This window comes from Caretta caretta, chromosome 3 (genome assembly GCF_965140235.1).
Source record: "Caretta caretta isolate rCarCar2 chromosome 3, rCarCar1.hap1, whole genome shotgun sequence".
In the NCBI taxonomy this organism is placed as follows: Eukaryota; Metazoa; Chordata; order Testudines; family Cheloniidae; genus Caretta; species Caretta caretta.
Window position 1 is genome coordinate 158,666,589 of NC_134208.1, and position 22,494 is coordinate 158,689,082.

The 22,494-nt window shown below is 44.3% G+C and overlaps 1 protein-coding gene across 1 annotated transcript in view; it reads right to left on the reverse strand.

The window, feature by feature from the left end:
* Positions 1-2,386: 2,386 nt before the first annotated feature.
* The window catches only part of STUM (stum, mechanosensory transduction mediator homolog), an 89,051-nt gene continuing 68,943 nt past the window's right edge, over positions 2,387-22,494 (reverse strand). Inside the window, exons 3-4 of the mRNA XM_075127050.1 lie at positions 17,759-17,767; positions 2,387-13,005 (exon numbers count right to left, since the gene is read on the reverse strand). Coding sequence (XP_074983151.1) covers positions 12,965-13,005; positions 17,759-17,767 — 50 coding nt within the window. The 3' untranslated portion in view covers positions 2,387-12,964. The remainder of the gene's footprint in view (positions 13,006-17,758; positions 17,768-22,494) is intronic.

The following is a 22,494-nucleotide window of genomic DNA, read 5'->3' on the forward strand; positions in this document are numbered from 1 at the left end:
CCCCTCTGTCTGCCTGGGTTTTCTCCTTCCCTTATTTTATTCTTGGGAGCATGCAGAAACCTATCAGCAGGAGCCAAAAATTTGATCCTGAAACCTTTACTCTGCAAGGAGTCCTTACTCATATGCTTAATCCCATTAAACTCATGAAAGTTGCAGGATCTGTCCCCAAATCCTGCTGTAGCTTAGCAGATCAGAGTTTTGGAGCGGCACTATATTTGTGTTGATTTGTCTGCAAACATTTTAATGTTCTGTTGCTGTCATGAGGAATAAAGAATGATTCTATGTTCTACCATACAGTCTTTGTATCCTGAAGTAACAATCACATATGGCAGACTCCTGTTGGCTATATATAGCATGTGTTGGGAGAGAGAAAGCATGTTTTCTTGCCGATTCTGACGCAGACATTGAAGATGTGTAATGTTGTTAAAGCTAGAATGTATGCATTTGCACAGGAAGAATTTCCCAACAAATTAATTTCTAATAAAGATAATTTCTTCAGAATAAGCACTGGAATCGATTTTTGCCATATTGATTAGCCTAATCGAATTATTATTTTTGTAAAGATTGTTTAATAGCAGACCATGTATGTCCAAGTCCAAAATTTACATCACTTATGCTATGGTTTTTGTACTTGTTTATATATTTATTGCTTTTTATTTTTTAGCCAACAGAGAGATTGCTCTGTGGTTGCTAAATTATACAATTATAACAACAGAACCCTGGCGAAGCAAGCGCTGTGTGTTCTGTATTCTGTTTGACTGGCTATTGTGAATATGTTTTTTTAAACCTTAATTTCTTGAGACTCCAATTTCACAGCCATGGATAGTGGACATTCCTGTGGTAGATGAAGCAGTGTTGTGCAGTAAATGAGGCATGGGACCACACATTCACCAATGAGGACAAAAGGAGCTATCAACTAGCTGCCTTGTTCCCTGAACACCAGCCATCCTACAAACCAAAGAAGGCAGGGTTTCTTTGGGAAAAATAATACAGGATAGTATGATTAAAGAGGTTATCATAATGCATACACACAAGGGGGCTGAGTTAAGGTTGCAGGGGCCGCTTTGAGTGCTTTACTTGCAACCTTAGCATTCTTTTAATGTAGTATTGTTGAATGGGATATTGTATATGACAGTGTATGTGTCAGTCGCACGCTCTTTCCCATCACACAGACAAGAATCATTTCTGAGATTAGAAACCTAAGCCCTTGGAGAAATGCAAAACTGCCAGAAGAGACCCATCGATTCACAAAAGCACTCCAAACAACTGGAAGTGATGCAGCAACACTGTCGAGAGAGACGTTTCCGTAAGTTTTGGCGTGGGGGTATAAATGGGATGATACACTGAACTATAGCAATTCCTGCTTCCATGCAGGAATTGCGGCTAGGAGGTGGGGATACTTCTTGCAAAGTCAGTGCCTTCTTTGTTATGCAAACAGCTTGTTTAAACTCATGGTCACATGGCACCTATATCCAAGGGCAAGAGACAGCCAAAGTTATGAGCAGGCTCAAGGCCATCCAAACAGCCACATGAGAACTGTCAGCCAAGAGACATCGTGTGTGGGTATTTAAGAGCCAAAACATTTGCGAGGTCTTAGATCACTGCCAATATATCTTCTAGGTTTTTATTCCCTTTCCTCTATGCATTGAATAAGGATAATTCGTTAGTATAAACAGGGAGATCACACCTGACTGTTTTTCTGTGTGAGTGCAAGGCATTAGTGGACCTCGGCCCTTTCCATCTTCCATGTTTATATTTAGCCATAGAGGCCCTGATTCTCCACTGCCTTGTAGCCTGTGTAGTCATTTATAACCGTGCAAAAGGAGTGCCAGGTGGTACCAAATCAGCATTTTACATCCACTTTGCCCTCATTTTGCACACACGTAAGTGACTATGCAAGACACAAGTGAGTTGAGAGCTAGGCCCAAAGACACTACTCTTTGTCCATGACCATGAAAATCAGTTTCACAGATCAAAAGGTGAATTATGTATGAAAGGTCCATGTCAAACTATTTAGGCTACTCGGTGGATTTTTCTTTAATGGAAGGTGAATTCCTTGCTGCCTCTCTGGAGCATGCCTAATAAACACTGTATGTTAATATGGACATTACTGAGGACAGGAATCTTTTATAAGGAGTTGTCATGGACAACTCCGATAGCTGAACATTCCCTATATACAGATTCATTAAACTGTGATAATCCCCAATCTAACAGCCCCCTGCCCGTGTCTTGTGTTTGCTGAGCAATTATACACTTAGGTTGGCTAGTAAGAAAATCGTCCTACAGATGAGATGGCTCAGTAAGACTGTGGACTGATCTCCCAAGGGAAGGGAGCCCCATTGCTGGAGTTATTTCAAAGCTGGACGAAACAACAAGGAAACCACAATAAGGAACAATTCTGCCTTTATTAGGGGGATAGACCACGTGAGCTAATGGGTCTTGCTCAATCTTTGATTTCTAGGCTGTGGACTCGGGTAATGTTAGATGGGAGGGAAACAGCAAAAATATCCCTGTGTGGCAGTTTTGGCCACTCATCATTCAAGTCTGCATTTGCCCAATGGCCTCAATTCATTAATCCTTGAACACTGGGCCATGTCCCCAGTCTCCCTTCAGACATCATGGGTGTGTGCTTATGTTTACTCAGAGCTACCACATATACAACTGGTGGGTAGGAAGAGAGCGCACATGTTAACTTCCACCCAATAAGAATACACTGTCTCAAGGCTGTAGAGAGAATCTCTTCCACTCCACTCAAACTGTACAGCAAGAGAATATATTTAACTAAAAAAAAATCCACAGTATCAAAACACAGCAAGTCACAGTAACATACTTTGTGATATAAATAGGCATACAATTTTTTTTCAAACAGTTTGGCACTCTACGCAATCAGTTTGGACTCTTATATATATATATATATATAAAGAGTATATGAGTGTGTGTGTGTATGTATATATATATATATATATATGAGTTAAAATCAAGACTAACCATTGCATTGCAAACCTCTTAGCTTCCTTAGGGTGATAGGGAAGGGAAACCCGATATACACAGCCATTGCCTTTTGGGATGTAACACATGATACAGCAGATGAAAAGAATATTTCCTGATGTTCCTTGAGCAGCATCCAACTTTTGTTTGGTAGCAAAGAATTTTAGCCTATCCTATGTAGCACTTGTGTAAATATTTGCTGAAGAAGTTCACTTCAGGAGCTGTTGCTAACCTTTCAGGAGACCCAGTATAGGCCATGTTCTGCAGCTTGTTATATTAGTGTAATTCCAGAACAACTCCAGTGAAGTCGATGGACAAAATCCTTCTCTGAGTTGCAAGCATACTATTCCCGATTAACTCAACGAGAATAGCATCCTTGTAACTGAGAGAAGAATTTGGTTCAGTGAATTACTTTGGATTTACCAGTGTTAAATGAAAGCACAATTTGCACCTGTGTGGAGACCTTCCTAATAGTTATTTGCTTGTCTTCACTGTAGATTTCCCCCCACATTTTACTCTTTCATCCTGGGAAGAAATTAGGAAACATAGTTTTCCTTTGGCTTGTTCACTGATACACAGGACTACCGATCAGTTAATCCTAGCTTAGCCCTAGCAATAAATACAGATGATCAAGAGGAAAAGGTATGGGTCCTAGGTGTACAGTGGAGGTCATTAGAAATAATTTAAAACTGACTTGTGGGTATAATCTGATTTCACATCAGATCAGTTGCACATAACGGGAGATAACACATAATGTGATCCTGATTGGGACAATGAATTGCAGCATTACCTGGACATGTATAGGTGTCTGCTTGAACATGGAGGAAAGCTGGATGTACAAGTTTTTGAAATATTGTTAATACTGGCTGGTGGGGGCATGAGTAAGAAAGCACTGCTTTCTCCAGGATGGAATGTCGCACCTATTTGAGTCTTAGGGTTATGTCTTCTCGTGGCTGGATCCTAAGTGTCTCTAAGCTCTTATTGCTGCTGTACATCCAACAGATGCGTTCTTTTGGCTAAAATGGGAAAAGACTTGTGTTTGTGGCACAGAAGGTTCTGACTTCTACCCTTGCTGTCGCTTGCTATGATATTCTATGTCACTACAATGGAGTAGCACAGTGTATTTTGATATGCAGCTGCAATGCCCAAAATAAATATGGTGGAAATGGAGTGGGGGTAAAACCTAGCTTTTTTGACTGGTTTGTGGTTCTCCAGCTTAAATACATGTGATCTGTGCAGTGCATTAAAACAGAAGTTCTCCCAAAAGATCTTGCATGCTTCATGCAGCAGAGAGAGATGAGCACAGGGACAATTTACATCAGCACCTAGAGGGTTTTTTATTCAGTTGTGCATTCCCTTTCACAAACTTAAGGCGCATGCGTTTTTTTTAAAGAAAGTACAGGACGTAGCACAGACAAAAGGGTCCTATACTTATAACCATTGATCTAATTTTCCTGTGTGCTTGAACAGCACTCCTCAACCTTTTCAGGCAAATGGATTGATTTGCCGGATGTCCAGATCAACCAAGTTCTTGTATTAGTCAGTGTCTGCCACCTCCCATTCAAATGTGAGAGCACTCTGAGATGGCAGCCTGGAACACCCCAATATCCATGTCCGGTCCGAGCACTCATCACTGAATGGGAGGTGGGCAGTGATGGCACTCTGATCCCTAGTAGACAGGACCATTGGGATAGGAAGAAAGAAACTGGAGTTACAAGCACGAAGGAACCACCGCAATAAAGCCCCTTTGAAAGCCCTTGTTTTTATGTTGAGAAATATCACAGGTAACATTTCGGTGCAGTCTCATGCCTTCAAGCAAATGGTGATGCAGAAGAGACAAGTACTGTCCCCCTTGTAAAACTTTTATCTCAAACACATTCATATTTATAAAGGGGAAAATGACATCTATCTACCCTGGCGCTGTGCACATTAGAAATGTAGATCAGATAAACAGTAGATTATACAGAGATCAACAGCAGACAAAGTCACAGGCTTTAGGGGTTTTCTTTACTGAGACTATGAAATTAGGAAATATTTGACTGGCAGCGTTTTGGTGGAAGCACTAAAAATTTGATGGAGGTTCCTGTTTCCTAGGTTTTCTCACAAGGAACTGGGCATTTTGCAGGTAACCTGAGTAACATGGTGTGGCAGGAGTTAGTGAAATGAAGCATTTGTATTTCTCCCACTGACAACAGGCGAATGATCAAACCCACATTGCCTGCTGGCATGTTGGGGGAGGCAGCCTTCCTCTGCTGCAGTTTTTTCAGAAGGAGGCATAAAAGCTCCGGGTGATGAATCCAACCCTCTTCTCCCCCCCCCCCCCAAAAAAAAACAAAACAAAACAAACCCACAACCAGCAAACCCTCTCCACTCATAGGGAGGGAAAAAATCACCCTCCAAATGAGCACTTATGAGTTTTCCCTGTATGATTCTTTTCATTACAGGAATTGAATCCAGGACCAATATTTAGCTTTCATTTATGAGTTGACACTAGCTTCCCTTCTGTAAGTACTTGAAATTCTCTCTGTTTATGAGCAACTTTAGGACTTTGATGAGAGCCGAATACTTAGAAGTTGTGGGGTCCAGTGAGGCCTCCTGGCCTACGGGAGGGTTTTGAGTGCCATCCAAAAAGGGAGTGGTATTCAGCTCTTTCCAATGACCTACATACAGTAGGGTTGGTTCTGCTAGGCTCTGTTCCTTGCTCAGATTCTTAGGAAGCAGTGTTTCTCCTTGTTCCAATAGTCCTATGCTGGAAGGGAAGGTTGTCCCTCCTGGTCTCACATTGGGTAAATATCAGTCGCAAACCAAAGCAGCCCAGTTCAGAAGGGAGTTGAAGGGATAGCGCTGTGATTACAAAGACCCTTGTTTATAAGGCAGAACAAGCAGCCTAGTCCCTACCTCAGCTCAAATGGGAAAGTCACAATGCTGCAATTAGCTGGACAGGACTGGGAGGCCATTGGGGATCCTTCAGATCCTGTCTCCTGCTTCCAGATTTAAGGGAGAATTGTGCTACTTTGTCAGGCTCATTCTTCTCGTGTTTTATTTGTGGGGGAGGGCAGGGTGGGAGATGGGAATGAACAGAACCCTCAACTCTAAACACTGGGACATCTTGATCCAGACCCAAACTTCATGGCTGGCCCTGCCCTATACAGTGGCCCAGACTAAAACCTCAGATCTCAACTTTGGGAAAGTTCAGATCTGGAGGGTTAATGGTGCAATGGGAATTGGAACTGTATAACTGAGAGCAGGATTTGGCCCTACCTAGTCAATCTTCACAAGTGCTCAATGAGGTATTACCCCCACTTTACAGCTGAGGGAGACAATGAGACAGAGAAGTGAAGCAATTTTCCCAAGGCCACATAATTAATTGGTGGCAGAATTCAGGGTGTCCTCACTCCCAGTCCTGGCTGCATTTCTTCAGGTTGTACTGTCTCCAAAACCAGACAGACTCACTTTTTAGTCAGAGCAATTAGATGGGAATGAAGCGATTATTTATTTGAATGGTGGTACTTTGAGGAAAATCCAATTCTGTGCTTGTTCTCCAGTCGCCGTTGAGAATCGCTAGCCAATAAAGTGCATCAACAATAAACGGCACCAGCTGGAATGATCTTGTTTGTCACTAATTAAAATTGATTAAGCAAATATAAGGTGCCAGGCAAAAAAATTGCCTTTTGTGTGTCACAAGCAGGGCTCAACATCGCTTCATCTTAAATATTTCAGAACTTCTTGAATGGCAAGTTGGCTGCTTTTCTGCCTCAGTCAATCTGATAAAACAGCTCAATGGCTATGGAATTTTTAACAAAACACCAGAACTTGCATGTAAATTATACATCCTATAGCCTGTTTATGCAATGCATGATGCTGTCTATGCCAACATCACTAACGCAATAAAAGCAGCCAAGACACAGGCATAATTAAAACACTGCAGTCTCAGAAGATACAAGGCAGCCCCTCCGAGTTCAACATTTCCATAGCAACTATCCCCTGATTAATCCCATTTTCCTGTCCTTGCTAGAATGCACGATGGAAAACACCGAACATTAGACAAAAAAGAGACCGGCAAAACCTCAGCAATGCAGACAAGCTGCTAAATCCTTTATCACCTTTTGGTATCAAGAGACTTTCTGAGGCGTCCTGAATTCCAGCATGTCAGACCCAACAGTTGTGCCAGAGGCATCTGTTGGCTGGATCTAGAGTCTCGTATCTGGTGTCACAGGAGACATGTCTGTGGGCAATTTAGTGTCCTGTGGCAGCACTGGTCTGTTTACAACACTGAGGTTTTCCAAACTGATTTCCAAAGAAAGCATATGCAAATGTTCAGACTCCAAAGGTAAGAGCAGCATCTAGAGGGTTTGTACTATTGCCTCATCTCTGAGCTACTGAAACTATTGAGAATCAGAGGGCTCTAAGTTACACCCTCACCTCGGATGAATCACTGAGCCCTTTGAATTGGGTCAACCACTAGTTGCAATGAAGCTAGGTACCCAGACCAAGAGCAATTCCCAGTAGCCAGAGCACGACAGTGGAGTTGTTCTTGGGTGCACCATAGATTCACTCTCTGACCGTGGTGAGGTCTATGCCTCAGTTTCCCCTGCTGTAAAAGGGGGATCATATTCTATAGGACGGTAGGTGAGGACTAAGGCCAGGTTGACACTACACACCTATATCAGTATAACTACAACGCTCAGGGGTGTGAAAAATCCACACTCCTGGGCGACACAGTTATACTTCTCTACCCCCCGTGTAGACAGCGCTATGTCAATGGGAGAGCTTCTTCGGCCGACATAGCTACCACCTCTCAGGGACGTGGATTAAATAGCTCAGCGTAGTACTGTCTTTGTTGAAATATCACAGCGGTGCAGCTGCATTGCTGCAGCACTGTATGTGAAGACAAGCCCTAAATCCACAATGTTACACCTATCTGTCAGGGGGTTTTGAAGCTTAATTCTTTAATATTTGTAGAGTTCTTTGAGACTGAAGAAGCTAAGAAGTGCACGGGACTATTATAGTATTGATCAGTGAATAATGAGCAGCCATGCAGTAATGTATTCTAGTTGGTATAAATTACCAGAAAGACTTAAATTCTGAGGAGAATTCCTGTGGGTAATTCCTGTAGTAATAGTAATCCTGATGATTTTATCACTTGGCATTAATACAGGTGATTCACATGATACTTTGGTAACATTTCCAGTGTAATTTGCCAATGATTAACTGGGCCTTGATTTTTAACATGCTGCTGTTGTGGAACTTTCTAAGGGGCAAAGCGAAGTAACCATCTCTCCGCCTGAGTGTTGCGTAATGACAACGATAGCAGTTTTCTTTGTTAATCACTCCTAGCAGCACGTTAAGGAGAAGCAAAAACTGGCACCTATCACTCAAACAAACCCACTTTGCTGCTGTCTGTATTGTGTGATTTTTAAAAAAAACCTCTCCAGAGTTGGTGTTTTGTTTTTTAAAGCGACCTTCCTCCAAAATTTTAAGGGCAAAACTTTCCTCTCTGCTCCACTCTGCAGATCTCTTCTCTGCAGTGCAGAGCTGAGAGGCGAATTCTAGCCATGCACAGCAGCCACATTTTAATAAAGGATATTTATTTATCTTTAATAAAGAGTATAAAATACTAGGTATTTAGCTTAGCAATGTGGTCCAATGCATAGGGCATCAGGCCAAGGCCATGGGCTTGTTGTATAATCTTGGTCAACTCTTTTGACTTCCCTGTGCCTCAGTTTCTCATTGGTAAATTGGAGGTAATGATTCCTACATTCATAAAGTGCTCTGAGATCTACAGGCAAAAAGTGTTATTGTTAGCATTCAGCCAGGCCACATGAAGGGCTAACTCAGGGAGCTCCGTTATAGCAAGCAAAGCTAATCTGTTGGTTGATCTTCTGCCAATCTAGTGCTGTTTGATCTTATCCTGAGGGAGCTGTCCCCAATACCACTCCTTTTTATGAGTTTGTGCCAGTTGTGCTTGAAGAACCAGATGAAACAGGCTTTCCACCCTCCCAAACTAATCAAATGCTGCGTCCCTCTTCCCCATGTGATACAGACATAGGGGGACGCATTTTCAGCCAAACGTCTACATTTTCACATGTAAACCCTGCATTTGTGTGAGCACGTTGGCTGGTTAGAGGTCTTCCTAGCTTGGTGTTTACACACCAGGTAGTGTCTGTGTATGCCTAAAATACGGACCCAGCAAAAATTGGGCCTAATAAATATATAACTACATAAAATCCATTGTTTATATTAAGGATTTGGCTCCTGATAGATAGTCTCTTTTGCAGTCTCCATGTGTGATATCAAGGCAGTTGAGATCAGCTAAAGTACTTGAGCTAACAGCCTCCAGGTTTAAATGGAAGAGACTTAGAAAATTTCAGAGAAGGTTCCTGGACTCTTGAACTCACTCTCCTTCCTTTCCATGTCTGACAGATCCTCAACCTATTGCCCATTGGTGCAGTTTGTTGTCTGAAATGCTGATCTATTTTCCATGCCTGGTCTCTGAGTACGTCTACACTGTCTACACTCACTGCAGCAAGTCTCAGAGGCCAGATCTAGGCGAGGTATTGCTAGTAGAGATAGAAAAGTCTTCTTACCATTACACAGCGCACTGGTGAGGCCTCATCTGGAATACTGTGTGCAATTTTTGTCTCCTATGTTTAAGAAAGATGAATTCAAACTGGAACAGGCACAGAGAGAGGCTCCTAGGATGATCAGAGGGATGGCGAACCTGCCTTATGAGAGGAGACTTAAGGAGCTTGGCTTGTTTAGCCTAACAAAACAAAGGCTGAGTGGAGATATTCTATAAATACACCAGAGGAATAAATAGCAGGGAGAGAGAACAGTTATTTAAGTTAAGGGCCAATGCTGGTACAAGAACAAATGGGTATAAACTGGCTATCAATAAGTTTAGGCTTGAAATTAAGCAAAGGTTACTAACCATCAAAGGAGTGAAGTGCTGACACAGCCTTCCAAGGGGAGCACTGGGGGGCAACGAAACCTAACTTGTTTCAAGACTGGGCTTCACATGTTTATAGAGGGGGCGGTACAATGAGGTTACCTACAATGGCATATGGCCTACCTGCGACTGCTAGCAGCAAATATCTCCAGTGGCTGGAAATGGGACATTAGATGGGGAGGGCTCTGAGTTACTAGAGACAATTCTTTCCCAGGTGTTTGGCTGGTGGGTCAAACTGATCGCTATATTTGGAGTTGTGAAGGACTCAGGGAGGGAGGTCACCTTCCTCTGCAGCACGGGTCACTTGCTGGTTTGAATGAGAGTAAATGGGGAATGCGCTGTAACTTGAAGTCTTTACATCAAGATTTGAGGACTTCAGTGACTCAGCCAGAGGTTAGGGACCTATTACAGGAGTGGATGGGTAGGGGTTCTGTGGACTGTGCTGTGCAGGAGGTCAGACTAGATGATCATAATGCTTCCTTCTGGCCTTAAAGTCTATGATTTGGGCTCGTGCTATGGCACTAAGAACAGCCGTGTAGACATTGCCACTCAGGCTGGGAGGGAGATGGGCTTCAGATCTTAAGCTCCAGCCTGAGCCTGAATGTCTACACAGCTGTTTTTAGCACTGTAGTGTAAACATGAGTCTGTGGACCTGGGCTCTGAGAATGGCTGCTGTGGGTTTTAGAAACCAGTGTAGACCTGCCGTGAGAAGGTGGACTGAAGGAGAGTTGGATCAGCTCGGTGGGATAGGAAGGTTTTTATGTAGATGATGGGTAAGCCTGAATTATTTTGACTGGTACTAAAAGAATAATAATCTGGCTCCAGCTTCTGTTGAAGCCAATGGGAGCAGGACCTTAAATTATGCCTGCCCCATGACCATGACCATGACCATGGGAGAAGTGCTTTTTTCTGAGTATAGAGAAGTACAGCGAGTACACGGGTGTCTCCCCTCCTGAAAGCTTTCTGATGCATGCACTGAGGAGCTGTCTTCGTTATTTCTGAAATCCAGAAAAAGATGAATGAAATGCACTGGTGAAACCCTGATAGGAGCAGGAGGATGTGAGGGTGATGGGCAGGGGAGGGAGGAAACCCTGGCTTCTGAGAAGAAGAATGGACACAGCCTTCAATGAAGACAAGCTGCCCAGTTACAGTTGGGAGAAGAGCATTTGAGATTAGAGATGGTCTGAGCTACCTGCTTTGTAGTGACAATAGTGTTGAAATTAGTTACTGTCCCATCCATGCTACCTGTGGTAGTTATTTACATACAGGTCTACAAAATGCAGGACACATCTCAGTCTGGAGAGAGGGGCTGTGGCTGTGGTGTATCTAACTATGTAACTGTTATTTCTTGGTTTTCTGAGCCCTACCACTTTAAATCTGGAAGGACTTGACTCTCTGCAGAGCCAGGCAGCCATTTTTGTGTTCAGTCCAGTGCAGACTTTTATAGAGGGCACCCACATCTGCCACAGGTGCTCCATCATAGAGACTTTACTTTTGTTCTTTGTTCTCTTTAAACTAGAACAAAGGTCATTCTAACTGAACGGATCTGTTGGCTCTGAAAAACCACAGCATGATCTAAAAGCAAACAGGGAGAGGGAGATCTGGATAGAAAGCTATGTGGAGGTGGGATTTCATGCCCTAGCCCCTCTCCCACTGGTTCTCTTAACTATGAAACAAAGAGGGGTGTGTATGAGAGAGAGAGTTACTGAAGAGTCTTGTACTTGGACATGTCTCTCTTTTGATGTGTCTCGATTAAGGCTGTGGGGATTTTTAACTAGTTTGCTGAAAGAATAGTTCCCAGAGGGTGAGAATGGCAGTATGATTTTGTTTCTGAATGGCTCCTCTCATCATCTTCTCATAGAGGGAAAGTGACTGGCAAACACGGTTCTGTCCATTGTTCACAGTGCACTATGAGCCTGATATTCAGAAGTACTGAGCACCCACACACCTCTGAATGTCAGGCCATCAATCTTCCCATGAATTTCATTCCGGTGTGCTGGATGGAGGGGCCTGGAGAATGAAGTCCTTTCTTTATGCTGCATCTATTTGAAGGCTAGTCAGTGGCAGTGTTTCACAATATCAGTATGGCTCAACCCTGACCTGGAGGGACCACCACTCTAGGCTTGAAAGGGTAGTTAATTTTCCATGCTCCAGTGAGTGGCCAAGACTGCTAACATGGTGACCAGTTAGTGCCATCTGTTGCAGTGGTCTTTGAAATATGGGCACTTGTCCCCTTGGAAGAGGATCAAGACCACTGTATCATGCAACACAGGCAACAAAACACACACAATAATTATATTAACTCCCACAGTATGGTGCTATTTATCCACAAGTCTCTTTCACTGGCATTTTAGTCTCTGTAAAATACCAGTTTAAACCGGAAGCATTAGACAGCACAAACCTCACTCCACCCCCCCCACCCCCCCGCACAAAGCACACGTCACACCATGGCGACCCAGTTCTTTGTAAGAACCAGTTTGTTACTGGCTCGTGGCAGGTCAAGTCTTTTCTCTTCTTTCAGCAGGTAGAAGCAGGCAGGGCATATTCACAGCCTGGGTCACCAGTAAAGTATGATTTAGAGCAGCCACAAGCAAAACGTCAGAGCATCTGCAACGACAGAGGTTCAGTGAGCATCATAAACACACACAGCAGAAGAGGCTGAGCTGAACCCCTGTTATCACGAAGCAGTCAAGAAAGGACTCTCAGGAAACAAGGTATCACTCAGCTTTGGCTTTTACATACTGGACATATATCTATAAATATCTCCTTCATCTTGATGTTCACCGCTGGGCTCCTTTAATGGTCAACTACAAGGAGGGCAAATGTCTCCAGCTGCTTCACACCCTGCAGCTGGAGAAAGCAGCATCCCCACTCTTCTCACCGCCAGCCCAAGTGCCATCTTCCACAGCAGCGTCTCATTCTACCAGTGTTTTCCTCCCTCCTCGGGATTGGCCGCCTATCACGACGTGCTGGCTGTGCCAGTCCTAACCCACGTCATGTTTGCCTCATCGCCGGTTCTAAAAGGGATCAGTGAAGGTCTCCATCTGCTGCTCTGCACCTCCGCTCCGCTGAACAGACGCACGCATTGGTTTAAAAAACAAAAAAAAAAAAAAAGAAAAGAAAAGAAAAATGAAAGTGGAAAGGTCCTTGTGCCCACAGCTGACAGACACACCACGTTCCGTGGAACACCCTTGTCCCAGCCATTACAGCTGCTGTGGGATCCCCTGTTCCTTGTAGCCTGTGGGGTGGGGTGGGAAGGGAACATGATTAAAATGTTGTTTCATGGCCCACAGTCTTGGTGAGCTGCAAACAAGCAATCAGCAATGGGTCAGGTTTAACAGGACCCATCCCACTGGTCAGCCAAGAAGGGGGAGAGAGAGAATTTTCTCTTTCATTTATTTCCCCTGTGCAAGGGCATGTGTAGTGGGGGACTTGTTTTTGGGGTAATCATTGCTGACTTAGCCCATTTTGGGGTAGCTTGGTCATTGCCCTTTCTGATGCGCAGTTCTGACAGGAAATGGGCTCTGGGTTATAGCTTTTGCAGCCACACGTACATTGGGGCTGGCTGGCAGGCATGGTTTGCAGGACGCAGAGCCAGCCGATTCAGAGTGCCTCTTAGGACATTGTGCAAAGTACACTGGGGAGCAGTGGCTGCAGCTCCCTCCCCGCGGGCTGGCCTCAGAGTGTTTGGGGGGCAGACAGGGCGAGGGCAACTGGCAATGCCCCCATCCTGCGCAGCCAGACTCCCCTTTGGGATGTGTTTTTATTATCCTTCAAATCTCCCCTTAAAACTCACCTCTGATGTGATGCCTACAAACACTTGACAGCAACCTGGGCAAGTGGCGTGCTGGGACTGCAGCTTATTGTTCTGACTGTAACCATCTCACGGTTACCTCATGCTCCCCCGTCTGCTTCTTGTATCCACCTGTTGCCTCAGCATAAACATAGAGTGTACGCTCTTGGGGGGAGGGGCTGTCTTTTGTTAGCTGTGTGTACGGCACCTAGCACAGTGGGGTCCTGATTGGGGCCTGTAGGAGCTAGCACAGCACAGTAATAACAGAGCGCTTTGCTTCCCTGGCCTTGCCCACGTGCCATTGCACTCAGGGAGCACAAATGTTAACGTTCTGGCTGCCTTCTGCATGTCCTGCCCCCCACAACCTGCCCTTGTAACAGCAACCACACTGGCCCACAGGGTCCCCGTGTCCCTAACACAGATTTCCTCAGCCCTTCTGGTTCACAGGGGGCTCCCAAACATTTTCCCCAGATTCAGAGCATGTGGGTTTACGTTGCCATGAGCCTTGCTTTGAAATTGGGGAATCAAACCCATCCTACAGCCCCCAGCAAAGCTTAAGCAAAATGGCCCCATTTTGACTGGTTTCCATCCAAAGCCATAAATCAGCCCAGGTCTTGGTTGAAATTTGGCTCCAAGCAGCTTGCTGAATGGTCTGTGACTCTCTGGAAGGGAAGCAGAGGGCCTGCATCAAAAATGAAAAGAGGTGACTTTCCCCTGCTTTCACAATGAAGGATTTCCACAGCACTAGTTTTAATACAGCAATTTTTTCAGCAGGTTTCCCCTGCAGTGACAAGCATCATCCTAGGTATGGCTGTCCTGCTCCATCTGGAGGCATGTGTCCTGGGCGTCACAGGGCACACAACTTCCTGGAGGCAACATTTCTTCTGGCAGATGACTGGCTTTTTTGGTCTTCCCCACTGCTGGCTCTCTGTCTAACTGCACCTGCTGTGTTAGTAACTGTAGAGTCTGCAGTGGCAGGTCTGCCTTGAGAGATCCTGGAGAGACTGCAGAAGTGCATATAGGGCAGGGGTAATAATGGATGAGCCTATGGGGACAAAATTCAATGGTCCACACACCCCTTCCTGTAAATGTGAACTTTTCTGCCTACATTATTGAATGCATGTATATTATTTTTCAGGAGGAAGACAGAGTTAAGGGAATGAAAACGTCAATATTACTCCCAAGGCGTTTCAGCAGCTGCAGTATTCAGACACTGCTGGCTGGCTTAATAACTTTTGTGATACTTTCATCTGAGATGCTAAAGGAAAGTTTGCATGTTCTTTTATTTAAACTTGTATGAAGCTAGTGCTCACTAGAGCCTGCTAACAAGAACCATACAGGAGCTGTGTGCAATCTCCCTTAGACAGCTGCTCTTCCAGGCTTAGCTGAAATACCCCTGGCTTTTTCCAGGCATGGCCCTCTCTCATAGAGCTCCCCAGCAGTGCCAGATTGGAGGGTGGTCTGGTGATGGGGACAAACATCCACTCGAGGTTAGGATGAGACCTAGGTTATGGGGCTAATAGGCCAGGATTGGAACACAAATCTCAGGCCCCCACCAGCGAGCTCATCCCTTCATGCTCCCTTCCTCGACATCCATGTTTCCGTGCTCTTGCTGAACTAGCACATCAGAATCTCATGCATTATAATCAGGGCCCAGCTGAGCTGATGGATTTGTAAGCGTGCAAGGTGTTGGAGTGGAGAAATCAGTTGCACTGGGTGGCTTCTGGATTCTGATATAAGACAGAGGAGTGGGAAAGGCTTCTCTCATTACGTCCCAGGCCTTGCCCACCCTACTCAGATAAAGGTAACCAGTCACTGTTTGCTCATGTCATCATCAAGGAAGCAATGCACTAGTGGCTTTTCCCTATTGTGCTCGCAAATGGTCTATAGAAATGTAGGGGTCCAGCCAGGGGACTTCAGTGCCCGGCTTTAGACACTCCAAGAGCTGGGACCCAATCCCCTATTCTTCCGTGCTTCTCGTCTTCTCTTCCACCTTTTTCCTGGGAACACAAGAACTGCCCTCCCAGATGGTGTCGTGGGTTCCTGTGTCTCATTCCCCTGGGAACACAGAATTTGCCCTCCTGGATGATGCCATTGACACGTGCTCATGAACTTGGACCTTTGTAGCTATTTTTCAGCACCTGGTGGTTGAGTTGGGCGTCTATTTGGGGCACCGTTGCAGGTAGAACTCCATTCCCCGTGACTACTCCCCAGATGGTTACGGTCAGGGGAGAGGGGCAGGAAAACCCCTCTCCACCTGTTTCTCATGATGGCACGTGACCATGGCGGTATTAGTTCTTTTAACTTTATCCAGGTGGTCACAAAGTCTTTACCAGAATTACCACCTGGCTTTTCCAATTGAGCCAATGGTTATTATAATGGCATCAGTGTGGAGCTCATCTATTTAAGAAAATAATTGTCCTTATCTGTGTCACCAGTAACAATGGAAATGTTTAAAATGAAACAATTAAAAATGCCGTTTCCTTTTCACCTCCCCCCCAGCTTGGGCAGTGAAACTAGACTGGTCAATATAACTTCTTGAATCTCAAGCAATTTTTAAATGTCCAACATTGCAGAGGAATATTTAAATCCTAAAACAGCTTTCCACTCTCATTTTCTTTACTCCACTGTTCGTAAAACCCTTTGAATACAAATGTGAATGAAAACTACTGGAAAGTGTCCCAATCTGTATCTTTGAGGAACTTTTATGACAAGTAATAGCCAGAGAGAGATATTTAAAAAACGAAACCCAATAGAAACATCCCTGCACATCAGAAAAATTCAGATCCAGGTGCAAATCATGGAGCCTGGGTCTATCTCAGGTAATAAAGGGATGCAAAGAAAAGAGATTGGCACTCTTTACTATTTCTGCGTCCATTTTCAGTTTTGTTCTACATGTTGTGTGGATAAAGAGACACCAGAAATACATTCTGCTTTTCCAAACAGCACTTTCAAAGTACATAAGGAAGGTTTCCTCTGCATTTCTTAGCTAGAACATGGGAATTAGGTTTGAAGGCAAGATTAAAAGACAAAAAATCCTAAAAACTAAGGGCCTCTCTATGCACAGAAATTGCACTGATTTAACTTAAATCAGTTTAAAAACCAACTTAGTTAGACTAATACAAACTCCTTTGTGGATACTCTTGGTTATATCAGTTTAGCTTACACTTCTAAATTTACAGGTGCAAGGTAAACCAATATAAGGCCTGGTCTACCCTAGTATAATTATTTTGGTTAGGGGTGTGATTTTTTTTTTTTAAGGAAGTAGTTATACCAGTAAAAACCCTAGGTTGTGTCTACATTCTGGAGACTATACTGGTATAGCTATGCTGCCATAGCCCAGTAGTGTACACACAGCCAGAGGTTCTTCTGTCAGTTCAGGAACACTACCTCCCTGAATGCAGTGATCTAGGTTAACAAAAACCCTCTTCTTTTTTTCACACCCCTTCCTGATATAGCTATGCCAATACAGAAGTTTTCAGCATGGACCTAGTGTGGAAGCAGTTATACGTATATAAAGTTGCCTTATATTGATATAGCTATTCCCCTTCCCATACAGAACTAGCAATCCTATTATAAAGCACCTTTATACCAATATAACTGCATCCACACTAGGGGGATTGTACCCCTTCACCATACCGGTATAGTTAAAGTGGTATAAGTTTCTAGTGTTGAGAGCTTTTAGGATTAAATTGAGTCACACACAAAACTGCACCGATTTAACTAAATCAATTTAACACCACACCTTTAAGTAAACTGAGACAGCTTTGTGTATAGACTGGGCCTATGAAAAAATGCACAGGGACAAACTCTCCCTCAGCTGTGCTTGTAGAGATCTCCTACTTAGGGGACTGGGAGCACACATGCAAAGTCAGATTTTGACTAAAAATGAGTAAAACACGCTGAACTGAATCCTAAGGTCTTTAACTGGGGCAAACATTCATTGATTTCAGTGGAAATTTGCCGGAGTAGGTAAAGCAGGATTTTAGTCACTGGAAGTTAAGAGAAGACTTAGAAGAAAAACTTACCTTGTGAAACTTTGAAGATGAACAAACGGAGGCAAAGGAAGCATAAAAGAAAGAGAGAAGAGAAAAATATAACAATACAGGTAACATCCAAAACTTATAAAGAACTAGAAAAGAATAAATAAATTGAGGCTACATAGTAAACAGAGAACAGCTCCACTACAATTAAACATTCACACACAGCTAACCAGGCTTTCTTTATTAATATCCATCAATTTCAAGAAGCTGATTTCATTTTGTGAAGGGGAAATCCCTACTTGCTCTTACATAACTGGACCTAGGCCAATAACAAACTTTGACACTTCATGATCAAAATTATTACCCCACAAAACCTACATTAGCAATGTAATGACAGGTTTCAGAGTAACAGCCGTGTTAGTCTGTATTCGCAAAAAGAAAAGGAGTATTTGTGGCACCTTAGAGACTAACCAATTTATTTGAGCATGAGCTTTCGTGAGCTACAGCTCACTTCATCGGATGCATACCGTGGAAACTGCAGCAGACTTTATATATACACAGAGAATATGAAACAATATCTCCTCCCACCCCACTGTCCTGCTGGTATTACCATCGACTCCGGAACTCCATCACTGCAAGAGGCGGAAGCGGAGTCGATGGGGGAGCAGTGGCCGTCGATCCCGCATTGCGAGGACGCAAAGTAAGTGATTCTAAGTCGATCTAAGATACGTCAACTTCAGCTACCCTATTCTCGTAGCTGAAGTTGCGTATCTTAGATCGATCCCCACCCCCAGTGTAGACCAGGCCTGTGAATCTTGATGAAGTGAGCTGTAGCTCACGAAAGCTCATGCTCAAATAAATTGGTTAGTCTCTAAGGTGCCACAAGTACTCCTTTTCTATTAGCAATGTAGCCATTTCATGTGTGTTGGTTAAGGGGAACTGTTGAAATTAGGGTATATAGGAAGCAGGACATTATCACACAGGAAGAGGTGTATCCTATTTGTTAGCGTAGGGGACCGGAAACAAAAGTCCTGGGTTCTTTTGCTACTGATTTGATCTGTGCCCATGGATAAGTCACAGCAGCCACTCTGTGTCTCAGTTTCCCTGTTTATGAAATGGGGATAATGCCTACCTTTTGGTCAAGTGTTGCAATGGTTAGTTATAATGTTTGTAAAATGCTTTGAGATTCTTATCCTATTACAAAGTAGATCCGTATTGGGTCTGAAAGTGCAGAAAAGACTACTTTTACATACTTTTCTCTGGCAGAGGTGAAGTGCAGCTTTAGGGGGTAAAAAAAATAAATAGAGGTAAGCAATCACTTTCTCCTCCAAATTTCTTTCATCCCAGGAAGGCTTTCTCAGTCAAAGAATTGGTTCTGGCTTTGCTTTTATTGTGTGTTTTATCAACACTTGCTACCCTCCCACCCAGCCACTGAAGTCTGGCTTGGCAGCTGCAGCATGAGGAAAAGAATGCTGGATATGCCTTTCTAAAGGCCCCTACAATCTAAAAGTACAGTAGCCACATTATCATTCTGTGCCGCTAGTAGGTTCTGAGCACTGTAATTAGCAAACGAGTGACAAGTGGACAGCATGATTACAGGTAATTTTATTACCAGTTGGTAATGAAGCCTTGACAGCCAGCATCATGACCTGTTAACCTTCTGAGATGTGACTGTGAGAGTCTGCTGTAGCCCATGAAAACCAAGTGTTCCTTGAACCCAGAGTACTTATGGCTGCAGTTATTTGTGGGCACAGACACACACATTGCAAGTAGAAAACAAGAGGCTAAGCTAGGGACTCTTTAAAAACCATACCCCTATATCAGATGGCTTATTTAAAGGGGAAAAGGTGTGAATTGACCCCTTTGCTCTGATATAATTTAAGTGGCTTTTATGGTCAGAGTCTCTGGTACGTCAGAGAGCAGGATTTTTTTTTTTTGTAATGTGAATTCAGTGTTGTTGAGAGGCGCTAGATTGACAACCCTGTGGGCCAAAGGCTCAGGCAGGTAAAGCACAGTCAACAGGAGGGCAACCTTCTCCAGAAAATGCCTCATGTGTGACCTGAACAGACATCTCTGGCAGTGTGTGGCGAGCTTACTATCCAGGATCTGTCATTTTCTGTTGAGAGCACTTACGTGGAGGGCCTTTCTGCTGCGGACACTTGTCTGCGGCCCTAGGACTTGGTCTGAGACTTAATCCCAGCTCATTTCACAGACAATGATGGTGAGGTGGTAAACAGTCTCAAGTAGGGTTCAACCTAGAGGTGAAAGGCTCCCCCACGACCATTACCAACCCCTGAGCCAGGCGGTCCCTTACTTCTACTATCCTCACTACCTAGATATGGTATTGATTATTTTGTAGATTGCTTTCAACAATTAGCATAATTTTTTTTACAATGAGGCACTGCTGAAGCAAATGGGTGAGCTTCTAAGAGGGCAATTTTGTTCAAACTATCTGACACTCATTTGGCTAACATTTGGGATGGTGGGAACATACCCCAAGGACTGATTTATGTGGGAGTGGAGGGTGAACTCGCACAAAAACATGTGTCATTGGCCAGGTAACAAAAAATTAGCTCCATTTCACTGTAGCTCTTCGCAGCCTCCACATAGATGCAATCAAAGATTCACAGGCCTGGTCTACACTGGGGGTGGGGATCGATCTAAGATACGCAACTTCAGCTACGAGAATAGGGTAGCTGAAGTTGACGTATCTTAGATCGACTTAGAATCACTTACTTTGCGTCCTCGCAATGCGGGATCGACGGCCACTGCTCCCCCATCGACTCCGCTTCCGCCTCTTGCAGTGGTGGAGTTCCGGAGTCGATGCAGAGCGATCGAGAATCAATTTATCGCGTCTACACTAGACGTGATAAATCGATCCCCAATAGATTGATCACTACCCGCCAATCCGGCGGGTAGTGTAGACGTGGCTAGAGAGACTTTAGTCTCTAAACACTGCTCAGCAGCTAGCAGCTGGGGAGGGGCTGGGTGGTGATCATAAAGTCAGGAAGCTTTAGAGCAGAAGAGGGCTTCCGAGGGAGAGTCAGCAGTCACTCTCTGGGATTAGACATTAGGGAGGCCAAAGGGGAGAGCAAGTCCTGGGATCCTTGCCTAAGTGCAAGAGGCTGGCAAATGGCCACAGGTGACACAGAAGAGGAATTGGAGAGGAGCTGGCTCTGGTGGGAAGCCCTAACAAAAGGGCAGGAACTGGACTTTCAGGGAGAGGGATGCATCTAGTTGAGAGGGATGTACAGTCAAGCCCAAGGAGGGAGGAAGTGGGTTTTTGTTTATACTTTTATGTTGGGACTTTGTTAGGGGATTTGGGGTGGGAGGCGCACCTGAGAGTCCTGCCCCCTGAAACAAGGTTGAATCTAGAGAAGTTGCAGAAGGGGTGAGAAGGCCTGAGAAAGGCTGGGTAGGAAGAAGCCCCGGGAAACAGCAACAAGGAGTAGGACGGAGCAGCCCTTGGATGCTGGTTATAGGGTCCCTGGGCTGATACCTGGTGCAGAATGGAAGGCCTAGGTTCCCCTGCCAGCCAGCAGAGAAGATGGTGTGAAACCCCTGAGAAGGACATAACGACCAACAAAGAGCTCTGCGAGGGTGTGATGACAAAAAGGTCTGGAGTTGGGGCCAAAGACCTTTGGGTGAGGATGTTTGGATCCTTTATTTGCTGGACATTCTGTTACCCTGGAAGGATTGAATTAAATTGTGCCCTGGCCAGGGGGCTGAATTACAGGAACAGAGATCACTGCAGTGCCAGAGTGACTGGCGGCAGGGAGCACTAGATCGGGAGAGAGCTACTCTGCCACACCTGACCACAAGGAGGCACTCTGGTGACGAGTCCCCCACCTCTACTGCCAGTGAGCTCTTTTTGCTTTCAGGCCCCAAATGAAACAAGAAGCTGTTTCAAAAGCCATATATAGTTGGTTAGAGAAGATATCTGTTTGGTAGCTAATGAGGCCAGCTGGCAATTCATTTACATTAGGAAAGAGGTGGGAAATGTCCCTTAAAATTGGACAGTCAAAAACTAATTACCTGTGATAATAAAACTGAGTTCAATTATTGTTTCTCCTAGGGTGGATCCCTGACAAAAGGGCAACGTGCGAAATACTAGAGCATCCTCCAAGCCCTCTTCATTGAACTGTCTCAACCCATACCCTTTATCCTAGTGAGCTGAAGAGATCTGGGCAACAGGCAAACTCAGTAAAGATTCCAGCAACAATTCCCATACAAAATGTTAGAGTCTACCAGGCTCTTACAGCGAGAGACTTTGCAAAGTGACCTTAACCTAAGCTTCTCTCTCTAGGAGTTTACACACAGGATTTATAGTTTCACCCACACTCTCGGGGTTCTTGAGGAATCTTTGCAGGTATATAGAGAAGAGACATCAGCATCTCATTTTAAGTACATAGCTCTCATGAGAAAGGTAGCTGCTCTTCTGGCTTCTTTCCAGGGTCAGCTGTAAGCATAAACTGCCTAATCCGTCCCTCAAATAAGACTGGGACTGATGTAGTCAATAACTCACCAGACCACTTTCTAGTAATTAAGTTTAGCAGAGCTGTAGTGGGGTTCAGAGCTGGAATCTCAGAGCTATTGATCAGGACTGAGGTACATTGGCTATAGGGTGGCTCAGAAGTAGGTCTGGGTGAATAACTGATTTTTCAGTTCATTGACCATTCAGAAACATTGGGGGGGGAGGAATGTGGTTGGAGTCAAACCAAATCTAAAAATTCCAAAGAGTTTTGGTGAGTCCAAAAAGTCCATTTTGCGTTGAACACAAC